This window comes from Mustela nigripes, chromosome 9, assembly GCF_022355385.1.
Source record: "Mustela nigripes isolate SB6536 chromosome 9, MUSNIG.SB6536, whole genome shotgun sequence".
Taxonomy (NCBI): Eukaryota; Metazoa; Chordata; class Mammalia; order Carnivora; family Mustelidae; genus Mustela; species Mustela nigripes.
In genome coordinates, this window is record NC_081565.1 from 8140509 (window position 1) to 8161193 (window position 20685).

Sequence of the window (20685 nt, forward strand, 5' to 3'; positions counted from 1 at the left end):
ACCTCTTCCCCCAACCTCCCACCAGAGAGGCTATATTGGTCAATGAATATTGACACAGTCATCAATGAAGGGTGGTCCTGCTGAGCGCCTTGGTGGATTTGAGAATGACACTGGGCTACAGGTGCTGGGGCATCTGAACTGCTCTGCACAGGGAAGGGAAATGGATGGTCCGGAGAGAGGAACGCAGAGCTAGGAAAGCCAGGAGAGGTTGGGATCAGCGAAGGGGCCCACAATGATGGCATAACCAGTGGGTGCTTTAGAAATAGTGGTGCCTACAAGGCTTGCCAAAGCCTTGGGAGCCAAGGTTCCCTTCCCATGGGTCTCCATGGCTCCCTAGCACTTGAGCAGCAGATCACTCAGGAGAGCTTGCGGGAGTGGCTGCATCACTGTGGTCCAGCATAGAAATGGTGTATGTGACAGAAGTAAGCCTCTGGGAACTTGTATGGAAAGAAAAGCTCTGACCTTCTTAAATCTGTAGAACTGGGATTCAAGATTCAAGACCAGTTTATGTCCCTGTCAGAGAGACATCTGTGTGATGATGATGGCAATAACAACTGAGGGGAGAAGAAAAAGAGGAAGAGAAGGAACCCCAGCAGCAACCCTGAACTGAGCATTGACTACATCTGTCCCAGCCAGAGTGCTAAGTAAGGATCTGAATGCATTATCAAACAAACCCTCCCAGTAACCCTATGGAGTAGCTACTGTTGTCCTCGCTATTTCACAGATGAGATAATGAAGGCTTAGAAGGAACCTGCCCAAATTCACACAGCTGGTTTGCGGTGGAGGCGGGATCTCGAACTCAGCTGTCCAAACCATAACTCATGCTGCTAACCAGTATGCCACAGAGTCTCCCCTGAGATACTCTGCTTGAGCCCTGACCCCTCCCTTTCCCTTCTGGAGGGTTCCTATCCAAGGGATCCTATCCAAGATGCTCCTCTCCACACGGCGTCTCCCCATCCAGCTGCTCTGGTGATCACGAGAGCCATTTCTCTCAAGACATCCCCTTCAGCAGCTTTGCATTCCCAACTTCAGGAACACTTTGGCCTCTAATGAGTCTCCAGTGGCATGACAGCCCCTCAGACCCATCTATTAGCTTAGGGGTCCTCCTATAGACAGAGCTGGGTCAGCAGCCCCTAGGAACCTAGAATTCTGCCGGAGGGCCTGCAGATCAGGTCCACAGAACAGCCCCAACCTGTACCTTCAGGCACTGGGCACCTCAAATTCAATACGCACAAAACCACATCCTCTGAGTGCCCCCCAACATCTGCTTGACTCCTGGCTATTCAGTTGCTCGGGGGTCTCTGCACGTGACCCAGCCAGCACAGCGCTCCTGTCAGGCCTCTGTCCTCCCTGCCCCACTCTCTCACCTAAGGCCTTGGTACCTGCCGCACCCTCCGCTGGAAAGATTCCTTCTCCTCCCCCTCATTTGACCAACTCACGTCATTCCTCAGGTCTTGGCTCCTAGATCATCTGTCCTGACGCGCTTTCCTAAAGCCCCTCCGCCACCCTGAACCGAGTCAGATGCTACCATAGCACATGTATCTCCCTGACAATAGCCCTCACTGTTCCTCACTGACGTGCATCTTTTTTTTTTTCTTTTTGAAAATTTATTTGACAGACAGAGATCACAAGTAGGCAGAGAGGCAGAGAGAGAGAGGAAGGAAAGCAGGCTCCCTGCCAGGCTCGATCACAGGACCCTGAGATCATGACCCGAGCCGAAAGCAGGGGCTTTAACCCACTGAGCCACCCAGGCGCCCCTGACATGCATCTTGAATAGGCTGTCTTCCCTTCCTAGACTACACGCAATGTGCAGGGGAATCACCTCAAGATGGAACACGCTCACCTTTGTGTGTCCGGCTCCCAAGTCAGGACCTGGCCACGGCAGGCCCTGAGGAACTAACTGCTGACTGAACGAGAGGTACCCTCTATCAACCTCCAGGAAGTCAAGTGATTTAAAAAACTGAGTTTTCCAGACAGCGGAGGTTGAACTCTTCCAGCACAGCATAAATATTCAGTGAGTCCGTGAAAACTGACTGAACGAACACTGTGTCCAGCACTGTGCCCAGCATCCGAGAGACAAAGACACCAGATGTGGTCCTGCCCTTGAGCTGCAGAGTCTTTGGAACCTAAGGAAAGCTATGGGCTCCCTCCCCAGTAAAATGGGAATAACACAATTGTGAAACTTTGTACGTAATTTATCTTAACATAAAATCTAAATGGCAAAATATTTTCATAGATTATTTCTCTCTGATTTTTTTAAGATTTTATTTATTTATTTGAGAGAGAGAGAGAGAGAGAGAGGGAAAGCACAGAAGGAGAGTAAGAGGGAAAAGCAGAATCCCTACCGAGCACAGAGCCCGATGCGGGGCTCCATCCCAGGACCCGGAGATCATGACCTGAGCCGAAGGCGAGGCTGAACCTATCGATTCACCTCTCTCTGATTTTTTCAAAGATAAAATAAATACAAAAGTAATGCCAATATCCTGAAAAGAATCAAAAGAAATTCAAACTGTGCTAAAAGGGCAAACATGAGCCACAATGTGGTTCTCGCCCGCAGCCCGGCACGAGAAAGGCAGTTTCCGGGGGCTGACGTGTGGACCCTTGACCCCACCACTGGCTCTACCCCTGACCAGCCCTCTGATGCTGGACACATCGATTAATCTCTTTGGCCTCAGTCTTCCCATTTGAAAATGCAGATAATAAAGGTGCCTACCTTATAAAACCATTGTGAAGACTCAATGGTTCAGTTTATGTTAAATTATTAGAAATAGTGACTGACATATACTAAGCATCCAAAAAAATATGGGTATACTATTACTGAACTTAAAATTATATTGTGAAGCATTCTTTCACATCCAACACACATGATCTTGACACATAACACACTGACATCTGGTCAAGTTGACTTTTTTGTTTACCAACAGCTGCTAAGAACCCTGACTCCCAAAGGAAAGCAGCGGCCCACTGACTCCCAAAGCCTGCTGATGAGAGTCTGCGAGTGTCAGGACTAACACCATTCTCCACGAGTGTTTCAGCTGAATCAATGCCCCAGCATTTTCTCTTCTCTCGAGCCGCTGGGGACAGCAATGTTATAAAGGTCTCCTTCACTGATGGGCTGTCCCCAAGGAAGGACTATGAATCCACACTCCCTCTGCATGTTTGGCTGAGCAGCTGAAGCCTTCCAAAGAGAAGGGCAAGGCTTCCAGGTTTCTCCAGATCTCTGCTGCTGAGGGCTTAACATGCTTCTGCCACGCCCAGGCTGCACAGACATTTCTTCCAGCAAGAGAAAGTTTACAGACTTGCCCAGCCCGGTCTCCTCTTCTAGAGGGCAGCATGGCCCAAACCACCCATTTTTCAGAAACAACTATAGTGGTGAATTGATTTACCTCATACACAGGGCCAAAAATATCTAGTAAGGAAGCCAAGTCATGAATGAATTCCTCTTTCTCTGTTTTGTGTGTTTTCCTTTACTTTCAAAGAAAAAAAAAAATAGAACTTCAGTTTGAAGTTCAGTCCAGTACTTCAAGACCTGTCCTTTGCAGAGCCAGCGAACTCCTGCATGGCGGGAGCAGCTTTCTGTTCTGCTCCATTTCACAGCAAAATGTCCCGAGAAGGCTGGAGCTCAAGGCCCCAGCACCAACAGAACTGCAGGCTTTCAAAGCAGGCTTTCAGGACCACTGCAGTCTTTGACATCGATGCTGGCACGGGAGGTCCCAGCCGCAGTGGCAGGTGGGCCTCCGCGCATCATCAAAGCTGCAATGCCAGAGGTGAGGCCAGACAAAGCAGATGCTTCATTCAGGCAAGATAGCCTTGACATTCCTTTCAGTCAAAACTGAGCTTAGCAAAGAAACAGACTTCCATTTTGAAGACTTGGAAGTTTCCCAAAGGAGCTCACAATCTAAGAATTCTTTCTGGATGTTGGCAACATACAGGTAACAGAAACCAACAGGAGCTGGAGGCACCAAGATTGCCATGAACAGTCTGTGCACCGAATTTCAAAAGAAATGGCACAGCTGCTCATTCTTTCCATGACCTACTTCAAAATATTGGAAGACAGGTCAGCTCTTCTAGAAATCATATCAGTTGACACAGAACTGCTTTAATCTCCTTCCTCTGCTCTGAGTCATAGCTCAGCTCGGTTAGGTACAGGTTACGTGGCTTCACCAAGTTCTCTCCTGTCGGGAGTGACTTCTTTGGCAATTTTGAAGGCTGTTTCAAAACAAGGCTTTTAGACAAGGATCCCATCAAAAAAGAGAGCTATAGACCAATATCCTGTGTTCAATATCCTGAACACAGATGCGAAAATTCTCACCAAAGTACTAGCCAATAGGATTCAACAGTACATTAAAAGGATTATTCACCACGACCAAGTGGGATTTATTCCAGGGCTGCAAGGTTAGTTCAACATCCGCAAATCAATCAATGTGATACAACACATCAATAAAAGAAAGAACAAGAACCATATGATACTCTCAATTGATGCTGAAAAAGCATTTGACAAAGTACAGCATCCCTTCCTGATCAAAACTCTTCAAAGTGTAGGGATAGAGGGCACATACCTCAATATTATCAAAGCCATCTATGAAAAAGCCACCGCAAATATTATTCTCAATGGAGAAAAACTGAAAGCTTTTCCGCTAAGGTCAGGAACACGGCAGGATGTCCATTATCACCACTGCTATTCAACATCATACTAGAAGTCCTAGCCTCAGCAATCAGACAACAAAAGGAAATTAAAGGCATCCAAATCGGCAAAGAAGAAGTCAAACTATCACTCTTTGCAGATGATATGATACTATATGTGGAAAACCCAAAAGACTCCACTCCAAAACTGCTAGAACTTGTACAGGAATTCAGTAAAGTGTCAAAATATAAAATCAATGCACAAAAATCAGTTGCATTTCTCTACACCAACAACAAGACAGAAGAAAGAGAAATTAAGGAGTCAATCCCATTTACATGCACCCAAAACCATAAGATACCTAGGAATAAACCTAACCAAAGAGGCACAGAATCTATACTCAGAAAACTATAAAGTACTCATGAAAGAAATTGAGGAGGACACAAAGAAATGGAAAAATGTTCCATGCTCCTGGATTGGAAGAATAAATATTGTGAAAATGTCTATGCTACCTAAAGCAATCTACACATTTAATGCAATTACTATCAAAGTACCACCCATCTTTTTCAAAGAAATGGAACAAATAATCCTAAAATTTATATGGAACCAGAAAAGACCTCGAATAGCCAAAGGGATATTGAAAAAGAAAGCCAAAGTTGGTGGCATCACAATTCCGGACTTCAAGCTCTATTACAAAGCTGTCATCATCAAGACAGCATGATACTGGCACAAAAACAGACACATAGATCAATGGAACAGAATAGAAAGCCCAGAAATAGACCCTCAACTCTATGGTCAACTAATCTTCAACAAAGCAGGAAAGAATGTCCAATGGAAAAAAGACAGCCTCTTCAATAAATGGTGTTGGGAATATTGGACAGCCACATGCAGAAAAATTAAATTGGACCATTTCCTTACACCACACATGAAAATAGACTCAAAAATAGATCAAGGACCTCAATGTGAGAAAGGAATCCATCAAAATTCTTGAGGAGAACACAGGCAGCAACCTCTTCGACCTCAGCTGCAGCAACATCTTCCTAGGAACATCGCCAAAGACAAGGGAAGCAAGGGCAAAAATGAACTACTGGGATTTTATCAAGATCAAAAGCTTTTGCACAGCAAAGGAAACAGTTAACAAAACCAAAAGACAACTGACAGAATGGGAGAAGATATTTGCAAACGACATATCAGATAAAGGACTAGTGTCCAAAATCTATAAAGAACTTAGCAAACTCAACACCCAAAGAACAAATAATCCAATCAAGAAATGGGCAGAGGACATGAACAGACACTTCTGCAAAGAAGACATCCAGATGGCCAACAGACACATGAAAAAGTGCTCCATATCACTCGGCATCAGGGAAATACAAATCAAAACCACAATGAGATATCACCTCACACCAGTCAGAATGGCTAAAATTAACAAGTCAGGAAATGACAGATGCTGGCGAGAATGCGGAGAAAGGGGAACCCTCCTACACTGTTGGTGGGAATGTAAGCTGGTGCAACCAACTCTGGAAAACAGCATGGAGGTTCCTCAAAATGTTGAAAATAGAACTACCCTATGACCCAGCAATTGCACTACTGGGTATTTACCCTAAGATACAAACGTAGTGATCCGAAGGGGCACGTGCACCCGAATGTTTATAGCAGCAATGTCCACATTAGCCAAACTATGGAAAAAACCTAGATGTCCATCAACAGACGGATGGATAAAGAAGATGTGGTATATATATATACAATGGAATACTATGCAGCCATCAAAAGAAATGAAATCTTGCCATTTGCGACGACATGGATAGAACTAGAGGGTATCATGCTTAGCAAAATAAGTCAAGCAGAGAAAGACAACTATCATATGATCTCCCTGATATGAGGAAGTGGTGATGCAACATGGGGGGTTAAGGGGGTAGGAGAAGAATAAATGAAACAAAATGGGATTGGGAGGGAGACAAACCATAAGTGACTCTTAATCTCATAAAACAAACTGAGGGTTTGCTGGGGGGAGGGGGGTTGGGAGAAGGGGGGTGGGGTTATGGACATTGGGGAGGGTATGTGCTATGGTGAGTGCTGTGAAGTGTGTAAACCTGGCGATTCACAGACCTGTACCCCTGGGGATAAAAATATATTATATGTTTATAAAAAATAAAAAATTTAATTAAAAAAAAAAAGAAAAAAAACAACAACAAGGCTTTTGTGTTTGGGTAAGTCCAACTTTTGGAAAATGGCAGGCCTTTCCAAGTCAAGCCTCCTTCTCCCCAGTAAGGTTTCTTCCCCTGTTTCCCCGCCCCACCATGCATCTTTGGGAAGTGGGTGCTCCATCCCCCTTCCAGGAGTCACGTGATCACTGCAAAGCATCCTATCCCTACGGACTGAATTTCTGGTTATGAAAGTAAGACCAAAGATTATGTAAGCTTCACTGTACTCTTTTATTTGACATTTTCCAACTTAAGCTAGGATTGATGTAAATGTAAACAGATGTACATAGTCATAAAAGTAAGGTACAATTTTATAAATTCTTTTCCCAGGGAAAATGTTATACAGCAGAACACAGTGACAGTGAAAACTGTCATTGCCCAGATGTATGTGGTGCAATTTTATGCCATCCCACACGCTTTCAGAGTAGAATGACACCTTAATATAATTTAAGAAAAATAACTTTTTTTCCTCCACAGAAGATGGTTTTCAAAATAAAAAAAGTTTTCAAAATAAAGAAGGAGGCTTTTGCTTCTATTTATGACAAAATAACTAGTATCAGATTAACTATAAAAATTGCATAAACTGGGGCACCTGGGTGGCTCCATTGGTAAAGTGTCTGATTCTTGTTACAGATCCCATAGATATAAAAAGGATAAGGCAATATTATGAAAACGCCATGTGAATAAATTTAATTTAGAAAAAATGGACAAACTCATTCAAATAACCTAACCAAAGTTTACTAAAAACAGAAGCAGCTTACCTGAGTAACGCCATATCTATTAGAGAAATTGAATTCATTTTTTTTTTTAAGAGGGGGAGAGAGAAAGACAGACAGTTGAGGGGAGGGGCAGAGGGAGAGGGAGAGAGAGAATCTTGAGCAGGCTCCACACCTAGCTCAGAGCCCAATGTAACAAATGTACCACTCTAATGGGATGCTGATAGGGAGGCTGTGCATATGGGGGCAGGGAATATGTGGGAACTTTGTGCATTTTCTGCTCAGTTTTCTGTGAACCTAAAACTGCTCTATAAAATAGTCTATTTAAGTGGAAAAAAACAAAACTCTTTCCACAAAGAAAACCCCAGGTCTTCACAGCTCTGCTGGCCAAATCTACCAAATATTTAAGAAAATCATACCAATTCTACATAAACTCTTCTGGAAAACTGAAAAGAAAGTGCTTCCCAACTTAGTTTAAGAGGTCAGCATGGGGCACCTGGGTGGCTCAGTTGGCTGAATTTCCAACTCTTGATTTCAGCTTAAACTGGATCTCAGGGTCATGAGATTGAGACCTGAGTCAGGCCCCACACTCAGCATGGAGTCCGTTGGTGCCTCTCCCCCTCCCTCTCTCACCTACCCACCACTGCATGGGCATGTATCTGTGCACACACTCTATCTTAGTTAGACAGATAGACAGATAGACAGGTAGGTAGGTACGTTGGTCAGTCGAGCAGCGTTACACTGATACTAAAACCAGAAAAAGATACTTTACATGAAAAGAAAAATATAAACCAATATTCCTCATGAACACTGATACAAAAATTCTTAACCGAATTTTAGCAAATCGAATCCAACAATATACAAAAAGGATTCTACATCATGACCAAGTGGGGTTTATCACAGGAACGCAAGGTTGGTTTAACATTCAAAAATCAATCATGAGTCCCACAGAGGGAAGCCTGCTTCTCTCTCTCACTCTCCCTGCTTGTGCTCCCTCTCTCGCTGTTTCTCTGTCAAATAAATAAAATCTTTTCTTTTAAAGATTTGACAGAGAGAGACATAGCAAGAGAGGAAACATAAGCAGTGGGAGAGGGAGAAGCAGGCCTCTTGCTGAGCAGGGAGCCTGATACTGGGCTCCATCCCGGGACCCTGGGATCGTGACCTGAGCCAAAGGCAGATGCCCAATGACTGAGCCACCCAGGTGCCCCTAAATAAATGAAATCTTAAAAAAAAAAAAAAAAAAAATCATGCAATTCTCCACAGTAACAGACCAAAAAAGAAAAATCATGGTTATCTCAACAGACGCAGGAAAAACATTTGATAAAACCCTATATCCACTCAGAAAAATTCTTAGCAAATTAGGATCGGAGGGGAATAACCTCAACCTGATAAAGCAAATGAAAAGGCAAGGCAAATGAAAGACATACAGTTGACAGCTAACATCATCCTTAACCACGAAAGACAACTTTTCCTTCAAGACCAGAAACAAGCCAAAGATACCTGCTCCCACCACTTCTAACCAACAGTATGGCCAGCAAATAAGGCAAGTCAGTGAAATAAAAATCACCTAGTTTAGAAACAAAGAAATAAGACTGTGTGGCTCACAGAAAAATCATCTGTGTAGAAAATTCTACAGAACCTACAAAAGAGCTAGTAGAATAAGTGAGTTTAGCAAATTTGTAAGATATAAGGCCAATTAAAACATTTCTCTATTTCCATAAACTAGGAATGAGCAGTTGGAATTTAATTTAAATAAAATAACATTAATAGCAGCATAGAAAATGCAGCACTTAGGAATCAATCTGACAAAAGACATGTAAGATCTGTATAATGAAAACTACAAGATTACTAAAACAAATTAAAGAAGATCTAAATGTGTGGATACACACACTGTGTTCATGGTTCAGGGAACTCAGTATTGTTAAGATGTCAACTGTCCCCAGACTAATCTACAGATTCAATGTGATCATATTCAACAGCAGGCATTATTTTTTTTTTTAAGATTTCATTTACTTATTTGTCAGAGAGAGAGAAAAAGAGAGCGCACAAGCAGGGGGAGCCCCAGGTAGAGAGAGAAGCAGGCTCCCTGTTGAGCAAGGAGCCTGATTCGGGACTCGATCCCAGGACCCTGAGATCATGACCTCAGCTGAGAGCAGAGGCTTAACTGACTGAACCACCCAGGCGCCCGAACACCAAGCATTTTTGTAAAGCTAACAAGCTGATTTTTAAATTCATATGGAAATGGGAAGAACTAGAATAGCCAAGACAATTTTGAAATAGAAGAATACATTTTAAGAACTGATTCTACTTGATTCCAAGAAGACCGTGGAGGGAGTGGGAAGGGAGAGAGGGATTGCAAGGAGTGTGAGAAAACTTTCTGGGGGACAGGTATGTTTACTGTTTCAATGTGATTGGTTTCACAGATATATACATACAAACTCAACGAATTATTGGCTTTATTTATATATATCCATTCCACCTCAGTGAAGCTGGAAAAAATCTCATTCAGTTCTCATGTCCAATTTTTAAGGTAGTTATATTATCATCTCCATTTTAGAGAAATGAAACTGAGGCTCAGAGACAGTAAGTGACAAGTGTGGTCACACAGAAACACACCTAATCCTTCTCACTCCAGACCCCAAGCTCTTAAGCTTTGGGCCATACAGGAGTACTTTTCTATCTTCCTCTCACTCATTCAACAAGTATTGACAATATTGATCTTATAATGTGGCACCATGCCGGAGCCCCTAAGGTGGCTCAGTGAGTTAAGCATCTGCCTTTGTCTCCGATCATGATCTTGGGGTCCTGGGATCGAAACCCGTGTTAGTTCCACGCTAAGCGGGGAGTCTGCTTCTCCCTCTCTCTGTGCTTACTCCCTGCCACCGCAACTCATGCTCTCTCCCAAACAAAAAAAAAAATGTGCCTGGAGTAAAGGACCACAGCAGTGACACAGAGCATCCTTCCCTCGGAGAGCCTGACACATTGCTGGCCCAAGATCCCTCTAAGCTTGACTTATTAGCGCTGCTGTTCCTTTTCTCCTTGCCACATCCCTGACTTCTCTCAGAAGAGAAGAAATACCTTGTGAGTTTCTGCCACGTGCTGGGCTGTCTGCCTGGGACAGGCATCATTTCTACTTTACTGATACGGAAACATGCAGGAACCTGGCCCCGTCGCACAGCTAGAGTGTAGCAGAGCGGGGCTGCAAATGCAGACCTTCCTGCCCCTGAAGCTTAGGGACCTCCAGTCACATCAAACTGCCTGGAACTAGACAGCTGCTCTTAACACACAGTCCACATGAACCTTGTTTTCCTTGCAGACAAAATCACAACCAGGCGCCAAGTCCCCAAGGATAAAAACAGCTGTTCACCAAAGGTTCTGTTTTATGTTATTAATTCATTTAAAAGGAAATTTGGTTTCTAACCAGCACTATTGTCCTATCCACACCCAAGAAGAGGGGAAAAATGAGTCTGAAGGTACAAAATGTGGGTTTCATTGGATCAAATACGCTGCTGGCCTATGTCTGTGGCCAGACCTGAGTCCTGTTCCAGTGGCTCTCCCCACCCTTCAGACAAGTGTTTTTCTGGGGCTCAGGGAGGGACTCCAACCCTTCCCTCCATCATGAGTGGAGTTGGGGAGAAGCCTTTTCTACTTGTTTCCACGGTGACAAGAAGCCACTACAATGGGGAGAGCAGCTACCAGGAAATGAAAAGCGAGTAACAAATGCCAACTCGGAGCGGTCACTGAGAGGGGCAGCTGCTCAGGCTTCCGGTGCGAACTTCAGCGCCATTAAGCCTCATGTTGGGAGCCTCATGCGCACATCTTGGCCCCAACAGGAAGCACCTGGACCACCCCCTAGGCAGCAGGTAGGTCCTACCTACTACCTAATTCAGTCTTTTGAACCAAGGGAGGCGCTGGAGCACAGAAGTGATGAGGATTCGATGAGATCTTATCATTATTATCACTGCCACATCCTAAATGTATTCATTAAGTAACAACGGGATCGGGCACCGTGCTGGGTCACAGGATATGCAGGGAACGGTATTGGCACGGTCCCTGTATCCATGGAGTTTATAACCGAGGAGGCAGCCAGACTGGAAATAACTAATTATTCAAACTTTTGAAAGTCATGACATTGCAGTACAACAGTGAAAAGTGCTATGCATGGCAAGCAGGAGACATTACGGCGAGCGTGAGGGGAACACGTGCAGCTCCCAGTCTAGTGCTCCCGGCTGCTCCCTCCACCTCTGCGGATGGATGGCAAGACGGTGGGGGGCACAGGCGGGACCGGAGAGGCTGGGCCAGGGAGGCTGTGGGCCGCACGGAGCAGCAGGCTTGGGCTGGCAGAGGCTGGGAGGTCTGCTGCGGGGCCCTCACGCCACCTGGCCGGCAGAGTAAAGGAGCTGTGTGTCCAAGGAGCAGTGGGGAGCCTCCGAGGGTCTAGGCAGGACAGGGTCAGACTGCGGCTTTAGAAAGATGTCCCTGGTTGTGGAAAGGAGGTAGGAAAGCAAGATGAAGTGCGGGGATATGTGATCAGAAGAGTGGTGGCAGAGACCCAGGCCAGGCTGGGGTAGCGGAGGGAGATAATGGTCGGAGAAAACTGCCCAGTGCGTGACCTGAGAGAGGGGTGTCATGATGTCATCGAAACCGACCTCCTCTTTACAAATAACTGCCTGCTGGCAACGAGCTTCCCTGCTCCTAGGGCCAAACACTGTGATTCCAAGGAGCAGCAAAGACACACAGGGTTTGTCTGACAGCCAACACTGACCTCGGCTTTCTGGAATGCCCGCTTCTTCAGAGCAGGCGACCCGGCATCCAGACAAAAGGCCAGAGGGTCAGGTTCCTGAACCCACAGGCAGTGTTTTCCTGCGCTGCGACGTGTCATGTGGCCCAGAGGAAATGGCGAACTTCAGCAGGGAGCCTGCCATTCCCACAGGCCAGCCCCTCCGCAAAGCAGCACAGGTTGGTGGAGTCTCGCTCAGAGGCCTCAAGCCCTGAGGCAGGAAGGGTGAAGCCAAACCTCTCTAGAGTAAGTGCCCTTCAGGGAGGCAAGCTCTCTCCGGAGAAAGCCTCTTTGTCCCCAAACATTCGTTAATGCTACTCCCTTCCTCATTTGAAGCCACCGGCCTTTCTCAGCCTCAGCTTCCCGGCCGGGGCCACAGTGAGGACAGCAGAGGACTGCAAGCCCGCCCAGACTAGCCCCTGCCAGCCCTCCCCTAACTATGAGCTCCCGGTCTGTGCCTTGAAACCTGGGGGCAGGTGCTGGTGACATGCTGGTCCCCTACCTCATGTGGCTAGTCTAGGCCCTCAGCTGTCTTCTGGGGGAGCCCAGGCTACCTCCTGGCACCTCCGTCTCCCCACCTCGTTGCTGTCAGCACCCGGGCCTTTGGCTCAGGCCCACGGTCTCCTCCTCTCGCTCTCCAGTCACAAGAGCCGGGGCACCCCTAAACTGGGTGGTGCGCCTTCTCACCCCTGGGTCACACCATACCCCTGCCTCCCCCAGGAGAGACCTTCATCGTCCTCCCACTGCAGCTCCCCAAAGGCAGAGCCTCCTCCCGTCAAGTCTCCAGAGCCTCCCCACCTCCCAGACCCTGCACTCTGCCATCATTCTCCCTCGATCACCTCCTGGCCTCCAGCTCGTTCTCTGACTCCAAACCAAATCTGTGCTTTGCCTCCTGCTTGACCTCTGGTCCCTCACTCCTTCTTGAGTCTTCCAGGCCATCAGCCCTCTCCAGCCCTTCCGGCCTCCCTCCCCCAGGGTAAACATTCCTGACGCCCCTGCTCTGCCTCCAGGCTCCCTGTGCCTCCTCCTGCCTCTGAAGCCGCTTCCTCCGTCTCCTTCTCTCCCCACTGCGCTTCCTGCTATTCCCTGAACGCACAGTCCACTCCCTTCTCTCCTGTTTCTTCTTGTCTCGGGCCTCACAGCTGCCTTCATAACCAGCCTAAAGCCAGGCTCTCTCTTCTCCGGGGCTGCCCCCTGGCCCCACACACACTATTACAAAGCACCTAATCGGTCTCGAGTGCAGGTGGTTCTGTCTCCAGCACTGAGAATGAATTTCCTAAAATACAACCTGTCCATGCTACTCCCTTTTTTAAATCCTTCCATGGATCCCGGAATCCAACAGCGTAGAGCTCGGCCTCCTGCCCATCCCTACCAGCCACTCTTCTTGACATCTCTACATCCCCAGATACTTCCCGTCTACTGTCTGTTCATATCGCTGTCCTCCCTCGCCGGATTGTGTCCCCGTGTCCCCCTCATCTGTGTCTCCCCAGCACGCAGCCCAGTGGACTGATGAGTGAACGAGAGTGAGCGAGCGAAGGTCAGTCCCTACTGGGGCCTCTGGCAGTGGGGATGGCAGCAAAAACTGGGAAAAACACAGGCACACAGAGAAGCTTTATTTGGTACCACTAAGGCTCATTTCCTTCATACTCAGGCCCATTGGACACCCATCCACGTGCCTCTGTGACCCTGCATGCCCCCAGCTGCCAGTGGGCAAGAGAATGACACAGTGACTTCTGGTATGCCCTTACTATGCCAACATCCCTGGCAATGGGACCCCTGAGGAGCACAGAACTGAGAGAGCAGCAGGCTCGCCTTTCTTCTCTCCAGCCACCCGGCACCTAAAGTAGTGTTAAATCTCACTAAATATATTATCCGCCTCTTCAATGAGTTACTCACTCTGCCTGAAATGCTCTTCCTAATTCCCATCCCCTTCCCCAAACCACCCATAAAATACAGTCCATTTCAGCCTTCAAGGCTCAGTGCTAATGTGCTAACTCCAAAGCAGAGAGACTCCAGCAATGTCCGCAGGGTCCTGGGGCACCGCAGTGTGAGTCTTCACCTAGACCACAGCTTCTCGAAGGCCCTCCAGGGATCAGGACAGGAGCTCAGACCTCAGGGATTCCAGGAAGAGGGCTCTTACCCACTCCGCTATTGAAAGCCCCACCTCCTCGGGGCCAGCTGCTCCCACACGGGCGCTACTGCGTGTTCTGCTGAGCACGACCGCCCGGCCGTAACATTCACAGCCTCTTCGAACTGGGCACCAGTGAGGGCAAACAGCCACAAGCCATCAGGAACTGACTGCCTGCTACTAAGTTTTCACACACCCACTGTAAGGTAAAAACTGTGATTTCCCCCAATTTACACAAGAAAATGGAAGCATAAAAAGAATGAACAACTTGTCTGAAGTCCGAGCTCTTCAGGGTGGGGCCACCCCTGGCTTTGTCAGACGAGCCCCTGCTCTTGAGCACCGATCCGGTGAGCAAACCCGCTGGCCCAGTGTGCACAGAGCCCTAGGTGGAGGGACGCGCAGCCCATGCTCATTTTCAGCACCTTCTAAGAACGGTAGGTCCCCCTTGACACTGCTCCCGGTTGACATCGAAACCAATGACAAAACCAGTTCTGAGAGTTCCAAGGCCTCTGAGAAACAGCTGGGCCTTTAGTTCCATGGGCTGAGAGTTTGGGCATAACGAAAGATGTGGGAGGGAATACTGGTGGGGACAAAAATGCCACCCCACAAATGTACCACACAAGGTTGCCACCACCAGGACCCCTCAGGAAGACCTCCTTCAGCCCGAGACCCGGCAGCCAGGAATCCACCACGGTGGTGATGGTTCTGGGCCACCGCATAGAAGTATACCCAGCTGTGAGCCATTATGCTGTGAGGCTGTATCTGCATTAACTTGCCAGTGCTTGATAAAATTGGTCACTTGTCAGAGTCACCGGGGAACGGGGCAGTTATGGTTCTCTACTTGCTAACTTCCATTTTCCTTGTTCTCTGCCAATCCTTAACTCACCGTCTGCCAAGCTTCCTCTAAGCCCTGTGACGATGCTCTTGTGGTCTCCCTCACAGAAATTAGCAGAAGCCACAGTTCTACCCTCAGTTATCAACAGCATTTGGAAACTGGAATCTTCAAAGGCTGAGCTCCCCAGGCAAAACCCCTGTTTTGGGGGAGGCGGTTCCACCACAAAACAGGCACCCTGGTAATAATGTTCCCTCAACTGGCCCACCCCCCACCCTTGGCAATGAGCCTAAACACAGCCAGATAACATTCTGCTCCTGTGCGTCTCCCATTCATTCCTTCTCCACTCATTCAACAAATACTGAGTATCCACTGCGTTCCAGGCACTGGGATCCAACAGGGTCTCTCGGGAGGCAGACTCCAGAGCCGAGGGAGCACAGCCCTCCTTTTCTGTCCTGGTGTTTCCAAAAGCCTTTCAGGGAAGTCAAGAAGGGGGGCCCACGTGGGTGTGGAAGTGGTACGGGGGAGGTAGACGAGAAGAAAAGGTACTGAAGACAGACAGAACTGCAAAGAAATGCTAAACTGCAATCCGTAGTCTGCTGGTTAATATTAATACCAATATTATCATTTTTAAACTACTGTGTGTGTGTATGTGTCTATACACACACACACGAAGAGATAGTACAAAAATGCAATTATTTAATGTTGTTAGAAACCCAAACTGTCATCGTAAAAGAAATCATACAAAAATCAAAGGAGTTAAGCTCCCAACACTGTAATGTTAGATTTGAGTTGGAAAGATCAACATTGTGTCAGTCACATGCCAACAGGATAATGTGATATGACAAACAACCCTCAAATCTCAGAGGCTTACAACAGCAATATTTATTTCACACTCAGGGGTCGGTAGAAGGGCTGCAGTTCAGTCAATCTCTGCTGGGCTCACCGGGGTGGGGCCAGGTTAGGCTGGAATTCAGGCTCTGGGTTCGGTTCAGGTCATGTCCGCATTTGCGGACTCAGGCTAAACAAGCAACAGCGACCCACATATCACGGAGAGTGGGAGTCCCAGGAGGGCCGGTCATGCCTCTCACTCACCACGCACCATGCGGTCACTTATGCCCAAGGCACAGGGCCAAGCCGAGAGTCAATAGGATGAGAAACAAACACCACCCACAGGAAAGTCATGACTAGGATGAAGAGGGAAGGAAGAATGCGGAGAAAGAACACCACGTGCCCTCATTATGAACTCCTGATTTTTCCTGTTATTTTTTATTACCTTTTGAGAGAGAACACAAGCAGGCAGAGGGAGAGGGAGAGAGAGAATCCCAAGCAGGCTCCACGCTGAGCACACAGCCCGACACGGGGCTCAATCCCATGACCCCAAGATCATGACCTGAGCAGAAACTAAATCAGACACTCAACCAACTGAGCCACCCAGGTGCACCAGAACTTCTCCTTTGGAAAAAGAGGCATTTCTTCGCCCTGGCCACCAAAAGGGCCTAAATGCAACTGCAGCCTCTTCTCCAGAGCATCCTTTCACCTAGACTGTGGTTTCTGAATATTCATCTCCAGCAAAAGAAACCAGGACCCTGAAGGCACACCCGATTCCAGGTCTACAGCAGGAGTTGTATGACGTAATGTTGATACAGCTCGTGGTGCCAAAGAGCAAGAAAGCCATCCATACCAGGAGACCTTGCTAAGAGGATACAGGTGGTGACATGACAGGGCTCCCACTGGCTAAATACAGGACAATTTACATATCAAAAAGAATAGTGGCTACAACTCACTGAAACAGAGATGCCCGGTCCCTCTCTAACCCTATGGGATCCACATCTCCAAGGATGGAGCCAGGCATCTGCATTTCTTTACAGAGCTCCCCAGCTGAGTCTGATGCACAGGTGGCACTGAAAAGCACAGTCCACAGGCTTCCTGATATTCTGGGAGCACAGGTGACACATGGTGTCTACCTTGCTCTCAGATGCTGGCTTCTTCTTCCTAGGTAGTCTTGTTGAACTTGTAACTGTCCTTTATTCATATCCCTCCAACTCTGGGGTGGTCCAGCCACAACATGGCAGGCATCATCAAGAAGAAAAACTCCAATTCTCAGTCTGCTACCAACAATAACAACAGCAAAAAAACTGAGGCAGTTCCCAGGATCCTCCTTTTAACCACAGTTTTGACAATGACAATGAGGAGCAAACTCTTCTATTTTTAGCTAATATAGATCCAAGACATTCAAGTTTGGGGTTTCTCCAGATACCTCAAAGGAACTAGTTTTTAATCCTCATTCTCTATCAGAATCACCTGGTAACTTTCTACAAAACTTTCTACAAATGGTAACTTTGTCTGGGCTCCAGGCCCTGACCCAGAGATCCAGATTCAATGGTTGAGGGTGGAACCTGGGCACCCCATGTTTCAAAGGCTGCCAGGTGATTCTGATATGCAGTCACAACTGACAACCACAGATCCAAGCAAAAATTGTGAAAGCAAAACATTTCCACCTTAATGTCTTATCATAATTTGAATCAAGATATATCTTGGTTGAGACACCTTCCAAATCTCAATGTCCTGGGGGAAAGCCTTGGTCTGCCCCTAGCTGTGCCTCTACAGAGCTCCCTACCATCTTCCCTCCTACAATGAGCCTGAGCAGCCAGGCCAGCGTCCCTGGGCACACGCAGGTTCAGGATTCAGGGCTCATGGCGAGCAGGGCTCCTCTCTCAGATGCTCAGGACAAAGAATAAAGATCCACATGTCTAAAGAGCTCCAGAGCAAAGTTCAGCATAGAATATGATCACAAATAGCTTCAAGCGGAAAACTAAAGCAACCATCACACAATTACGCCCCTAAATGTCTCCAAGAGGTAGAGTTGTTTTGTTTTGTTTTTTAATTAGAAAGACTAGGTAATCTCATGTTAGAAGATAACAGCAAAAGATTAGAAGTCAGCCAATTCAAAACAGCAAACATAGCTCTGCTCCCCAAACCCAATGAGCACAGCACACGTGCGCGTGCACACACAGTCCTACAAATCACTGCCACGTCTTCGCATAAGTGCTGAGCGCAGCTAGAAGTACTAGCTTCCTCTTAATTTGCAGTAGGTTAGATGCCAGCTCTCAGAAGGCCTGGATCCTTTGTCTGGCTTTGTATTAAAATATGCTGCTTTTCTCAAAGCCTTAACAGCTACCATACTATGAGAGGAAGGGCTGCATGTCAGAGAGCTCTGGAATTCACACCATGGTTGCAGCAGACATTTTCTGACTTATCACCCCACAAACACCCCTCTTCTCTAACACGTGCACCCCATCCACCAGACCAGATCCCCTCAGCTGTGCTTGCTCGTCTTGACCACATACTCCTGGCCTGGGTCGTGAGCCAGCACGAGTCACATGGCTCCGCCGGGCTGGACTGAGAGCTGCTGGTCTCAAGTCTGCAAGGTGGCCTAAAGAAGGATCATGTAAATGCAAGCCCCTCAGAGCACCAGGTTGGACCACGTGAACAGACAGGAAAGAAGGCAGGAAAGCAAAGAGAAGACAAAGCAGAGGCAAGAGGCAGAGACAGCTTACGTCTCAGTGGCTCTCCAGCTGCCTGAACTCCATGCTCAGGGATTCCATAAAGTGTCCCTTTATCCCCATGATAAACTCCTCTTCTGCCTATTCAGCTACTTTGAAATGGATTTCTATTACTTGCCAACAACAACAAAAAAGAACCCTAACTAAAACAACTCTAAAGCCTTGTTATCAACTACTAAACATTTCCAGGATATTTTTAAAGACCAAAACCAACTTTTTTCTCTCTATTGAATATGCTGTTTCTAAAAATGTACATATGCTCTTAATGTAAATATGTGTATGTTTTGCTGTGGCAACTGGTTTCAAAATCAGAAACAAGGCAACCACCAGAATTTGGGATCAACAAAAAGAAAGCTCTCCAGGAAAACATTCCCTCACATCCCATTCTCAACAGCGACCATTCTCGATGGGAGGAGCCTGGGAAACGGAATCAGTGCGGGAAAGCCTGGCTCAGGCTTGGAGGCCTTAGGCACCACCTGCCTCTAGCCCTGCCAGAATGGACCAGACCCACTGACATTCTCTGCAGAACCCAATCACCGGGCTCAAAGAATGAGCACCTTCAAGAATGAGAAGCTCCTGGATGCACTCTTTAATACGGGCTTAAATCAACAATGTGTTTATAGAGACTTCAAGAGAGAAACCAAGAGTCGTTCAAACTTGGCTGACTAAATTTCCCCTTCCCAGCCACAGTGTTTAGAACAATTTGAAGGACAAAGTACAGACCTCCGGCTGGATGGCTTTAAACACAGGTATGTCCATTAACGTGATCTGGCTCTGCAACAAAAGAGAATCAGCGTTAGAATATGCTGGAAATCAAAGATAAATTTGAATCCACACGGAGTAATAACACACTCTCCCTTGAAATAAAAATCAAGAAAGAATAGAATAAAAAGTTTCTAAAATGCCTCTCCCATCCCTCCCCCCTCATAAGCCCTCACCCCACACCCCTCTTTCTTTAATATGAGACAAACTCCCAATCTGAGAATGGATGACAGTCATTTGGAGGGTGGGACGGAGATTAGGGGAACATTTTTAGTTTGGATATTTTTGTCCTATTTGAGTTTCTGTTTCAAGCATGAATTACTTTTGTAATTTAAAAAAATTATAGACACAATATTAAATAGAATGCTAAACAGAGACACTATCTATTACTCTAAATTTAAATTTTAAAGAAACTGTGGCTTATAGAAATTGTACATTTCTTCTGAAGTCTAAGCCTCCTCTAAATTATACAGTAGAGTGTTACTCGAGATGCACCCTTGGACCAGTGCTCGACCGCAAACTATTTATTCCAGCCAGCCCACAATGAGATAACTACAGAATTTGAGAACAAGCATTTGGGAACTTTTATAACAAATTGCCACAACGTTTTTTTTTTTTTTGTTTTAATTTAACTTTTTTTTTAAATATCTGTCCTCAACAGATGGGAAATGAAAAAAACCACAGCTAGCTTGCGAAGCACTAATGTTGTAAATACAGAAAATACACATCTAGTTAAAGGCTGTTCCCACTGTTAGCTGCTCATCATGCAACAGTAAGAGAAAGCACCATTGCTGACAATCTTTTCCGGGCAAGGTGTGCACTGAGCTGACGGCCCATGATCTACCCATCTCTGTATGTCACCTGGGATGCCCGGTGTGAGTTAATAGACATGTCTGTGATAGGCAAAGGAGAGCCAAGGGCATTTGGATGCCTCCTAACTCAAGCAGACACCCTGCTCATGGCCCACAGGTCAAAGGGGTTGCTGTGATGCAGTGGAACGAACAGGGGCTCTGACATCACCAGGGCTTGAGTGCGTGTCTGGATATCACTGCTTAACACGAGTATGTTCTTTGACACGT

The 20685-nt window shown here is 46.7% G+C and overlaps 1 protein-coding gene across 10 annotated transcripts in view; it reads right to left on the reverse strand.

Moving 5' to 3' along the window:
• Positions 1 to 20685, reverse strand: part of RALGPS1 (Ral GEF with PH domain and SH3 binding motif 1) — a 269975-nt gene that overhangs the window by 189011 nt on the left and 60279 nt on the right. For all 10 annotated transcript variants that reach the window (XM_059410787.1, XM_059410788.1, XM_059410790.1 and 7 more), the window contains one exon: positions 19568 to 19618. In XM_059410787.1, the coding sequence (XP_059266770.1) occupies positions 19568 to 19618 (51 nt within the window). The remainder of the gene's footprint in view (positions 1 to 19567; positions 19619 to 20685) is intronic.